General features: G+C 43.2%; 1 protein-coding gene across 1 annotated transcript in view; it reads right to left on the bottom strand.

Moving 5' to 3' along the window:
• The window catches only part of LOC147031306 (peripheral myelin protein 22-like), a 62,610-nt gene that overhangs the window by 3,966 nt on the left and 45,988 nt on the right, over window positions 1–12,656 (bottom strand). The window contains exons 3-4 of the mRNA XM_085861460.1: window positions 11,997–12,102; window positions 10,925–11,068 (exon numbers count right to left, since the gene is read on the bottom strand). Coding sequence (XP_085717586.1) covers window positions 10,925–11,068; window positions 11,997–12,102 — 250 coding nt within the window. The remainder of the gene's footprint in view (window positions 1–10,924; window positions 11,069–11,996; window positions 12,103–12,656) is intronic.

Below are 12,656 nucleotides of genomic sequence, written 5' to 3'. Positions count from 1 at the left end.
ATACCAAAATGTTTGTTGACAGAGGTAATCATAAGTTGGCTCCCCACTCTCACGGGAGTGGGGGGGGGGGGGTTGTGCTCATGACCTGACCCGGGAGACCCCCAGCACTTGCAAAATCGCATGGAGACTGGTCAAGGGGTGTAGAATTGTATAGAAATCAAAAAAAGTGCGTGCACGCATGCACATATGCACACACACGGCCAAAAGTATGTGGACACCTGCTCGTCCACCATCTCATTCCAAAATCATGGGCATTAATATGTAGTTGGTCCCCCCTTTGCTGCTATAACAGTCTCCACTCTTCTGGGAAGGCTTTCCACAAGATGTTGGAACATTGTTGCGGGGATTTGCTTCCATTCAGCCACAAGAGAATTAGTGAGTTCGGACACTGATGTTTGGCGATTAGGTCTGACTAGCAGTCGACATTCCAATTCATCCCAAAGGTGTTCGATGGGGTTGAGGTCAGGGCTTTGTGCAGGCCAGTGAAGTTCTTCCACACCGATCTCGAAAAACCATTTCCTTACGGACCTCGCTTTGTGCACCGGGGCATTGTTTTGCTGAAACAGGAAAGGGCCTTCCCCAAATTGTTGCCACAAACTTGGAAGCACAGAATAGTCTAGAATATCATTGTATGTTGTAGCATTAAGATTTCCCTTCACGAGAACTAAGAGGCCAAGCCCGAACCATGAAAAACAGCCCCAGACCATTATTCCTCCTCCACCAAACTTTACAGTTTGCACTATGCATTCGGGAAGGTAGTGTTCTCCTGGCATCCGCCAAACCCAGATTCATCCGTCGGAGTGCCAGATTGTGAAGCGCGATTCATCGCTCCAGAGAACGCATTTACACTGCTCCAGAGTCCAATGGCGGTGACCTTTACACTACTCCACGGGGTGGGGGGGGTGTAAATTTTCTGTCAATGTGTACACATGTAGTGCCACCTGGTGGTGGTGGCAGAGGGTATTACAAATTACAAATTTCCTATGGCAACAATGTTACTTATTGACATTTCTCTTCCTGCACAATCACAAATAAATATACATGTTTTGAAGTTTTGAAGGACAAACGAAAAACACGGTCAGTCCGTCCATGAAGCCATGTGACTACATGTCTATTAATTATGTTCTGTTGGAACATCAATTGCACCCTGACTTCACATGCGTACGTCGATTAATTACGGACTATTGGAATGCACTTTTCGACCCTTCAAACTGCTGAGCCCGTTCGACCTTTGAAAACCCTTCTGAGGTTTTCTGAAGACCCCTAAAGACTCTGAGGACACAAAAGACCCCAAGGACACAAAAGTCCCAAAAGTTCCCCAAGACCCAAACTCCCAAAAAGTTCACCAGGACTTAAAAGCTCCAAAAAGTTCCCCAGGACCCAAAGAATCCACAATACCCCAAGCACCCTGAGGACTCAAAAGACCCATAAGACACAAAAGACCCTTTAAGACCCCTAATATGTCTTTTACCTTTAAGACCAATCAAACACTTTAGATACCTTTAGATCCCTTCACCCTTTCGACCTTTTATACCCTTTTGACCCCTAGAACCTTGAGACCTTTACACTGCTTGAGTCCCTTGAGAACCCTCAGACCTGAATGCCATTCAGACCCCTTATAGCCTTCAGACAGATTAGACCCTTGATGATTTATAGCTTTAGACCACTTGGACCTTTATATATCTGTGTGTCTCTGTCTCTCGCCCCCTGCTGGCCGTCGGAGTGCTGCATTAGGTGAAATGGTGGCTGCTCGTGTCGAGTTGTGAGTTGCTCTGCTTTGTTGTGCCTTTCCTCTCCCCTTTCACCCTCGTGCCCATTGCTGTCCTTGTGTATGTTTCCCCCATATTTTCCTTCTGCATCGAGAACAGAGAGAGGGAAAGAGAGCGCACATGGCACATGGTCGGTGTTATTCGGGTGCTTTTTCAGAACCTCCCGGTTTTGAGGCCTGTGTTCCATCTGCCGTGTTTGCTACTTTAGCCAACGGTCTTTGGCTGCTTTAAACGATTCTTGGACTTCGCCCATATTATTTTATTTTTCCTCCACTTGCTAGCATTGCTTGTGGTAGGTTTCTTTTGTTGACTTTAAACTTTTTTTCTTTTGTTGAAATTACTTGAGCTATGGCAAACGATCGTTTGAATCACAGCATGAAGGAGTCACTTACTCGTAAGCATGGACTCGTTTGCGATCCTCCAAGGGAGGTAACTATTGAGGACGTGCTTCTGGCAATTGTAAAAATCATTGGCTCACATAATATCCATGCAGCCTCTCATATGAAGAAGAAGGTTGGAATGTATCAGGCAGGGAAAGCAGTTTGAATGCACCATCAATCTTTTATTGTGCTCCACATACAGAAACCTCAGAACCATTCATGAGGCCAGCCTCCTCATGCCGCCATGTTCCCACCTCACGATGACCGCACTTCCGGTTGATCTCATACATGAATACATGACAAAGGTCGTTGTGTTCGTTTCCGAGGTGCACATGGTAACCTCTGTTGTGGAGCAAGGCATTCTCATGCACCCCAACCTGTTTCTCTGCGTTTCCCCATTAGACACACCTGCGGTTAAGGTTAATGTGTCTAATGCTCCACCTTTTATTAGAAATAATGACTTGTGTGCTCAATTGAGCAAGTTCGGTACGATCGTTTCAAAAATCACGAAGGTGCTGATACACTTAGGAAGTGGACAATTTAAGCAAGTGATGACTTTCAAAAAGGTAGTTCACATGATGTTGCCCAAAAATGTGCAAAAGCTAAACGTAGTTTTGCATGCAAAAATTAACGGTCATGTGTATAAAATGTATGCCTCCATGGACGTCATGACGTGCTATTGTGGAGCGTATGGTCACGTGAACAACTCCTGTTCCGTTTTGATGAGACCATCAGAAAATAGAGAATAGGAGATTGCAGATCCCCCCTCCCCACATAATGAGGTATGTGAAAGGGAGAACCCTCCCCACCACCATTTGTTGAGTGGCAAACAGTAGACCCCTCCTCTCTACCAACTATTGTATCAAAAGTGGTTGGTCCCTCTACCTCCATTGTCCAAGACTGTACTGATGACATGGGTGGATTCGTAACAGTGTCTCGTAAAAAAAGGCAAAAATGTTCAGGTCCGGTCATCAATGATGCAAGTACAGCACAAAATAAGATACTCGTGTCAAATGTGCCGACCTTGCAAGATGCATCTCACGTAGAGAATCCCTCTTTGGGACTAGAAATTGAACTGGAACAGATTATAACTCTGTGCAATTCATTTTCACCACTTGCTGAATTGCTTGAAGTTTCTGAGTGTGCTTATGGGCATTGAGAATACTTGTGCTTCTCAGGAGGCTTCAAGTGGGTATTTCGATAACCATGGTCTCTCTATTGACAAGAATGGAATTGTCACTGAGGTGTGTGCAGAGGTATGTGGTTGCGATGACAAAGCAGATAAGTTGAAGAGCCCCTCAGAAGAAACCTGTAATCCTGCCCTCGTGGAACAAAATGGAAGGGATGGTAAGAAGGAAGCTGCATGTGACAGCGGGCAGCTAAAAGGGAGTGAAAACAATGTCGATGGTTCAAATTCTATAGAGATTTATGCCTTAGAAATAAGTGTGGATCAGGAAGAGAATGACAGAGACGATGAGGCTGACTTCGATGAAACCTCTTCTACCCTGTCAGTTTGTGGGTGTTGTTCCCAAGAGGATAATGATGGAGACACCGTAGTTAGAGAAGATGAAATTATTAAATGCTTAAATGAAACCTTCAGGAAAAGGTATGTTAGAATTCGAGATTTTTTTTCCCCCCGAATCTCCACGCCTTTCGAAAAAACTGCGAGAAATATGATTCATCAGCAAGTCAGGATCTCAGAACCTCAATTCCAGCGGTTGAGGAAGTGTGCCACTAAGGCCGGAAAAGAACTCCAAGAGTAGTAATAGTAGTAGTAATTAAGAAAAGTAAATGAAGGTAGCATCCCTCAACATAAATGGAGGCCGCAGCTGTGTACATCGCCTCAAGGTGTTACAGGTGTTTGAGAAAGGAAAAAAATGGATATTTTCATGCTCCAAGAGACACCAACCAATCGTGTGAGGATGAGTGGTGCAGGATTTTTAAAGGTTGCCACTTTTTCTCCAGTGCTTTTGAGAATGATAAGTAAGGTGTGGCAATGGTCATGCACCTGAGAATCCAACCCTTGGAGATTTCTTGTTGGGTGGTTTGTAAGAGCTTCTTGATTGAAGTGGAATTTATTTGCAATAATCAAACGATTTGTATTATTCATGTGTATTGCCCCAGCGACAGTACTGAAAGGATTCTATTCCTTCCAAAGTTAGTGTTTTAAACACTGTTGACTTGACTAATCTGATTTGTATGGGGGGAGATTATAACTGCACACTCAACCCCCGACTGGACAGGAATACTCCTGAGCCCCATCCACCCAGTGCAAGGTATTTGGCAAAACTTGTAAAAAAAAAAAATAATTTCGGGATGTTTAGCGTTTGCAAAATCCAAACACCTGTCAATATACATGGGTGTGCCGTTCAAAGAACCAGATAACCATGGGCCGACTGGACAGATTGTATGTAAACCAGGTCATGGTGAATCTGGTTCAGAGAACATGCATTCGTCCATCTGGCTTTTCTGATCACCATATGATTATAATGGAATGTATGTCACCCTTTCATTGCTGCAAGAGTGTTCACTGGACTTTCAATGTTAAATTGTTACAAGATGTACATTTTAAAAAATGCCTTCAGACAGGTATGGGAAACATTAGAAAAGCAAAAGATTTTCCATCTTAATATTCAACAAATTCGGTTTTTCTGCCAACAATATTGTTCACATGCCACCAGTAATGCATCTGGGTTGATAAGTGCTGTAAAATCAGATGTACTTAAATATGAACAAGAAGCTGGAACATCCAGTGGAAGTGATCACTACCAGCAGTTGATGGGGGAAAAAAAAGACCCAACTGGCTGAACTAGTCAAGGGGCGTGTGGCTGGAGCAATGGTTCACCTTCGGATGAGCAGAATTCAACTCCAAAGAAGGAATTCTTCAACCTTCAGAAGGCCGTCAAGACCTCTCGGCAGATTCACAGTCGATGTTCTTCTGATGGTGTTTCTGACTTGCCAGAGTGACATTAAATACTCAATGCAGGATTTCTACTCAAATCTGTTTACTTCGAGAACTGTGGACAAAACGATTATAAATTAGATGAATGAACTTCTCCCATCTCTTTCTCAAGAGCAGCAACAGCAACTCGAATGTGGCATTAAAACAACTTGAGGACGGCAAAGCCCCCGGACTCCCTGCTGAATTTTACAAAGCTCTTTGGAATATTCTGGGTCCTGCTCTAATGGAGACCCTGCTTGAGAGCCTAGATCAGCGTGAATTGCCCCTGAGCTGCAGGAGAGCAGTTTTGTGTCTCCTCCCAAAGAAAGGGGATTTGCAGCAGATTACAAACTGGTGGCCTGTGTCATTGCTAAACACTGATTATAAGATAGTGTCAAAAGTGCTTGCAATGCATCGAAAAAATGTCATCTCTCTCCTGATTGGAAATGACCAAATGTATTGCATACCTGAACGATCCATCTCTGACAGTATTTTTTTGGTTACAGACTTAATTAATTACCATTGGTCAAACCATGCCTCATGGTTTTTGGGTTGTTACTCCTAGATCAGGAAAAAGCTTTTGACAGTGTGGATCATTCCTTCTTATTTGCAGTTCTTACTCGAGCAGGTTTTGGGGGGAAAAAATCATATCTTGCATAAAACCTTTGGACAGAAATACATCATGCCTGTTAAAAGTAAATAATAGTTTGTGTCATCCTTTCCCTTTTCAGCGTGGTATCCGTCAGGGTTGTTTACTGTCAGGCATGTTGAACACACTTTCTGTGGAACCCCAACTGGCTCTCCTTTGTACTTCCGTATCTGGGTTATCCTTGTCAAACAATTCTAAAATTGTTACTTCAGCTTATGCAGATGACCTGTGTGTTGTGGTTAAAAACCAGAAAGATGTTTTTGAGCTTTCCCATTGTCTTGCCAAATCAGCAAGAGTAAATTGGAACAAGAGTGTAGCTGTTTGGCTAAACCCAGATACCCTCTCCTCGCCAGTTTTCAAGTGCACTTCTCCTGACTCTTCCAGGATTGTAATGGAAAACGGATGGGTTTAAATACTTAGGGATCCCATTTGGAAACGACGGGCGACATGTAAAATATTTTTTTTTGTATACCTAGTCGAGGATCGTATGAGAGCTAACACACAACGCACAGCAATGGGGGGGGGGGGGGGGCAGGAGACAAGAGGGGCGGGAGTGGTAAGGACAAAATAGTGGGGAACATAGACATTAGGAGATCTGTGGAAGGGAGAGGGATGGGGCGGGGAACATGGGGAATACAACATGGACATTACATGGACTTTCAGGAAGGAAAGCAGGGAATTTGAAGGAGGTGGGTTTGGGGTGGATTAACGGGGGTAGAAAAAAAATCGAGGATTTTGATGGGGGATGATAAGAGGTGGTGGTGAACAGCGGTTTTGAAGGCCTGGAGGGAAGAATGGGATTGAACAGAGTGAGGGAGTTTATTTCAAAGGTGGGGAAAAAGAGGAATGAAAGAGTGAAGGTGAGCAGTGATTCATGATTTTAGTAGTTTTACCAGAAGGGGGTTGCTGGCAGACCTTGAGCGCCCTGCGGAAATATGGTGGGGACAAATCACAGACACAGCAAGGGGTGCGAGACCGGAGAGGAGATGGTAGAAGACAAAGGCCACTGACCTGCCTGTGGTGAGAGAGTGAGAGGCCCAACGACTCAGCCTCATCGCAGGAGATGCCAATGATCCTAAATGCCTTGGTTTCCACTGCGTGAAGCCGAGAAAGGTGAGAGGCAGGAGCACCAGCCCAGAGAGGAGAGCAGTACTCCATCAAGCTGTGGATGAAAGCTTTGTATGTGATCAAGAGCTCAGGTGGGCCGAGGAAGGACTTTGCATGACGGAGGATTCCCAGTCGGCGACTGGCTTTGGAGGCGAGGTTTGAAATGTGGCTTTCCCAGGAAAGATCATGGCAGATAGTGAGACCCAGAAGCTTGAAAGAAAGGACTTCTTCCAGAGGATTGTTGAGAAAGTAGATGGGGGTGTGTGGGGGGGTTCCAAACGGTCCTTTCGGAGAGACATAGTGACTGTGTGAGATTTGTCCGGATTGAAAGGCATGTTCCACATGTTGGACCAGTTTGTGATTTTATCCAGATCTACAGAGAGCGAAGAAGCTGCAGCTTGCCGTGCTGAGGGATGACAGATGGTATGGCAGAGGGTGGAGTCATCAGCAAAGAGAATAAGATGATTAGTTTGGACGAGCCGAAACTCCGTCACAGACGGATTCCGTTCATTCAACCACCCTCACCATCTCACCCACAATCGAGGGACATGGACTGGACAGGGCGTGCTTTCCCCCGCCTACTCATCCCCCGCCCCTGCCCCATTCCCCCCCCTGCCTTCAATTTGCTTACCCACCCAAAAAAATTAATTACTCTGGCCACACCCCTGCCTCTTCACTCCCCGCCCCCGTTTCTTGATTCCCCGCCCCACTTGCCCCCGGGCCCTGCCCCCTGTCCACCCCCTCACACTCAACCCCACCTATTTCACCCCAGCCCCCACCCCATTCCCCCCGTCTCCCGCTTTCAATTTGCTTACCCCTGCCCAAAAATTTGCTTCCCTTGCCCCCCGCCTCTTCTCTCCCTGCCCCCTTCTCTTCATCCCCCGTCCCCGCTTCTTCACTCCTCGCCCCCGTCTCAACGAAAAGTGTTTATTCTGCTTCAGAGTTGAAGGTTGACTATTGCCACTATGTGCGATGCACTCTTACAGGTACGAAGTTTCTTTCAGTCCAGGTCACAGTACCAAGAAAAACGTGATGTGACCGCTAGGAGGAGCACAAAATTGGTCCTTCAGTATTAATATATAGATGGGTTCCGAGATAACATTAAGCAGAAACTTTCAAGGTGGAAAGGAATGCTCCAGTTGTCACTTCAGGCACGGGTAACAATCATAAATAACCTGATACTTCCAACCGTCTGGCACAAGGTCATTGCACTCCAGCTTCCTCAAGCTGTGATTCCAAGCATTCAGAAGGGTCCAATTGATTTTTTTCTGGGAAGGCCACCACTGGCTCAAGCCAGATGTGTTGTGCAAGCCACAAAATTCTGGTGGCCAAAACTTGGTGCACGCTCCCAGTCGAATCATGGATTTTCGACTGACAATAAAACATCTACTATATGGTGAAGCAGTGTCCTGGTGTCCTCTCACTAATACCTTGCTTCGGCAAACAGGTGGAATGGACTAAGACCGGGAATTTTTCCTCATGAACCTGAAGCTGGTTGATGGAGCTCGGCTCCCTGCTTTTCATCAATCTCTTCTGAATGCTTGGGAAGCTCTCGGAGTTCAGCGGCTTGAGATCTCTTATGATGCCAGGAAGTTTGTGCATGAGCCACTCTTCCAAAATTCATTATTTGCTGGAATATCTACCAGTAGATGATTCATTGAATACTTTACAAATAGAGGAGTAAATAAAGTGCGAGATCTTATGGAGCCTTCCTTGAAGTGATGGTTGCTTGCTAGCTCGATTTCTAAAAAAATTGGATTGCATTCAATTAGAATAGTGGGAAAGGTCATGAGAATAGTAACCCAGACTTTTCTACATTTAAATACTGCGCGGAATGGAGTAAATGAAGACGTGGATTTTCGCCTAAGTTTTCCTGAACTTTCAATCACTGCCCAAAAACACCATAGCATGTTATCTTCAAACAGTGACGAGTCTGGTGTGTTTCACGTCATGGACAAAATATATATATATATATATATATATATATATATATATATATATATATATATATATATGGAATTTGTATAGAAGTGTGTTTACCGGGCTGTACAGCACCCTAAAGAAACCAGTGGAAAGAGACTTTACATGCAGGAGCTTTCCTCACTCCAAATTGGAAGGTGATGTATCGTTCTCTGACTTTTGGTCGCACGGGAGACCTAAATTGGAGACTGGTCCATCAGGCCCTGACCACACAGGTTTTACTCCAGAGTTTTAACCCTTCTATGTCTAATTTATATCCCTTTTGTAAAAACATGGACAATTTGTGTCATGTTTTTATCGAGTGCAAGACATTATCATCTCTGTTTCTGGATCCGAGCCGTATTTTTGTCAATTTAAAATTGTTTTTTATTTTCCAATCTTTATTGATGGGCTCGCTTTCAACACTAAAAACAAATCTGTGGTGTTGCTTTTGAATTTCTTACTTGGAATTGCAAAGCTTGCAATTTATAAGACCAGAAAAGCCAGATTTGTGAATGGGAAAGATGAAAATGCACTTTTTTGTTTCAAAGAGATGGTGTCTGCATGTATGAAGCTGGAACATGTATGTCATATAAACATGGGTAGTCTTCCTGTGTTTGAAGACTTAGAAACAGAGGTGCAATGGTAGTGTCTTGTGTAAGTGCATTGAAAATGATGTTTACATTTGCATGTGAAGTTGCAACAATACTATCGACTTTTGAACCTTCATTGTTTATCGGACCCAGCTTGAGTACCTGTACTTAAGAAATGACAGACTTGATTTTCACGTTTTTGATGGTTTTCATGAATCTCATGCAAATTGTGCCTTAACAATTGTTTGTTTTTGTTCAAATCTGCATTGTAAAATGATTTTTATACTTTTATAATAAAAGGACATAAAATTCAAAAAGTCTCTGTGTGTCTCTGTCTCTCTGTTCCTTATGCTCGGCCACATCTTTTAAGTTACAAACTCCAAATGCAGGGTGCAAATACAACTTTGTGAAAGGATTAAAATAGGTTATGTGGCCGTAGCCTTGTGTGTGGGTGTGGAGGGCACGAAGGGGGAATAAATTATCTGTGTAAATGTGTACCACCACCTTGTGATGGTGGCAGAAGGTATTACAATTTCCTTTTTTACCTGGGCAACGCTCAGGTGAAAGCATTCTTCGCACGGGTAAATTTGTTCCCCTTCCTTTCTCTCGCCCCAACCCCCGAAAAAAAAAACCAAGGAGTAAGAAATTCAAAAGCAAAACCACAGATTTGTTTTTAGTGCTGAAAGTGAGCCCACAAACAATGATGGAAAATAAAAAACAATTTTAAATTTACAAACTTCCTTCTACTTTAGCTGATCCACATTCACAATACACCTTCACAATTTTTTTCTTCAACCTTTCCTTTAACTAATCTTTATCAAATTAAAAAATATAAATCAATAAAAAACAGACTCTTAAAATGTTTCATCTTCCTCTTTCACATGTGTGGTTCTCTGTGTTGTATCATAATTCACTTCTCTTCTTTTCTTCTTCAAAAGACTTTTCAATTCGACCTTTCCTTCATCCCGTGTCTAAAACGTCCCATTGTTATGACATTTCTTTTCTCTGTTCTCTTCATTCGCCTCTGTTGCATCCCTCAAGTAATGTCTTTAATCGCATCTCTGACTTTAAAAATATTTTAATCCCAGTTTGCAATGCATGTTCTTTTTTTTTTTCCAACTTCAGTGCAAATTCACCACACCTCCTCAAATATACCTCCTCCGAACCCCTCACCTGTTATCACCTCTCCTTACCCCTCCCATCTTGCCCCCCCCATCCTATCTCTGCTCTGAGCACCTCTTCACTGTCTTCTGCTTCAGTATCAGCTCTTCTGGTGTCCCAATCTGTGTGGTGTTCTAACATCTGTAGGCTCCATTCTAACCTAACAGATATCTGGAGCACAGTTGTGACACAGTAATGATGCAACCAGTGGGCAAAATTTGTAATTCAATCTTGGTGCACTATATACACCTGTGACCAATGACTGGGAACGACACCCTCTCAACAAATTGAATGAACTGTTTCTTTGAACAAATGCGGTGAGAAAGGATGAGTAGAAAAGGCTGTGGTGGTTGAGTTTCACTCACAGGCAAGCAGGTGCATCACACCAGTGATGAGAAAACGGCCACCCTTCTGCAACGTGTAGAGCTGAACAATAAACAAGATGAGGGAGATGCAAGCAAAGATGACAGCAAGAATCATCAGTGCCTGCACACTTTGGAACCAATCAGCTGCAACGCAAGACACAATAACTCAGAAATTGTGCATTTTACTCAATTGCCACGCAAGTTAGTCATTGCTGTTGTTTTTCAGATCTTTCTGAATCACATTCAATCTTAAATCAGCAACACTACTATTATGGATTTACTGTATCGAACATCTAATAAAAAATATCTATATATTCCGTGAGACTTGATTGGCCTGCTCAAGGAGGTATTGTTGTATCATTGGCAATTTCCATCCACAAAGGATGATTAATCACTGGTGAGGGTAGCATTTCATTGCATGGCGAGAATGGTCGATTCTTTGGCCTGCAGATTCTGCCACGGTGTTTGCAAATTTGTTTGTTCACTGTCAGTCTTTGGGTTGTTTCTCACAGTTATATTAGCTATCTTATCCTGAGTTAATTTCTGGTTTGATCGTAAAGTGGCTTGGTACAGGGCACACCTCAATTGATAGTGATTGTCAGCTACATCCTCCCAAATACATGGATCAGTCAAACTGTCGCTATCGCTTTTCAGCACACCCTTGAATCGAAATTAGGATGTCCTGGTCAATGTGGAGCATCTAAAAGTTGCCCAACCTCCATGCAGTGGGCATGTCCTGCCCATTTCATATGCCTCTATTCCAGGAATGGTGTGAGTGTTTAACGTCTTGCACTTGTCTAGAATTATTGCGTCAGGTATTTTATCATACCATTTAGTACTTGGGGTGCAACGAAAGAAACGCAGATGAAAACTGTTAAGGCTGTACGCTGATGGCTGTAAACAATCATCTCATTTCTCATGATGGCTGTACGCCATGAGATGAGAAATGTGCCGAGATCACATGCGTCAGACACACAAAGGTTGGTTGTGATTGGAACAAAAATTTGAAAGGTGATTGAAAAAAAACAAAAAACTGAATGATAACATTCTCCAAGACAGAGATGAAACTTACCCTCTCCCTGGATCATGTCATTTTGACAGCTCCATTCTTTAGTTAGAGAATGTAGGTTACATCTTTTCCAGAGGTCAGTAGTCATGTCATCACTGTTCCACCAAGTCTGCAAGAAGAAATGTGGAGAGGGACTTTGACGTCACAAGTTCATTCAAAAAGTTCATGCATTACACAATTGTTAGGAAAACGTTATTTTTTTTTAAATGAAAGCAAAAGTAGTATTGTGCAAAGAACACTTTACTGCTATTGCAGAGGTTATACTGCAGGTTTAAATCCTGCCGATAGCTGCTGTATGAAGGACATAGAATGCAATATTCTGAAAACTGAACAAGTCGCATACCACTCACATTTCCAAAGAATTTAAAGCAAACAACCCAAGGTGACTCACAAATGACCAATGAGCGGGCAACAAGCCCATCACACATGGTCTGGGCTACATGTGTCAATCCACAATTTGTGTTTGGCTCTGAAGTGGCCTGATGTAAACATTGGCATTTCTTTAAAAAAAAGGAAAAGCATTCACATCACACCACCCACATTGCTCTGACTATTTCCTGAAAACACCACATTCAAGTACTGTGATGCAGCAAGTCAAGGAGATTTACATGTGGAATGAGATTTGTATAATACACAAATTAAGTATATTGCAAGAGTTTTGCC

The sequence above is a fragment of the Eptatretus burgeri genome, chromosome 2 (genome assembly GCF_056783735.1).
Source record: "Eptatretus burgeri isolate ZD-2024b chromosome 2, Ebu_testis_v1, whole genome shotgun sequence".
Taxonomy (NCBI): Eukaryota; Metazoa; Chordata; class Myxini; order Myxiniformes; family Myxinidae; genus Eptatretus; species Eptatretus burgeri.
This window is presented reverse-complemented; position numbering and strand designations above follow the sequence as displayed.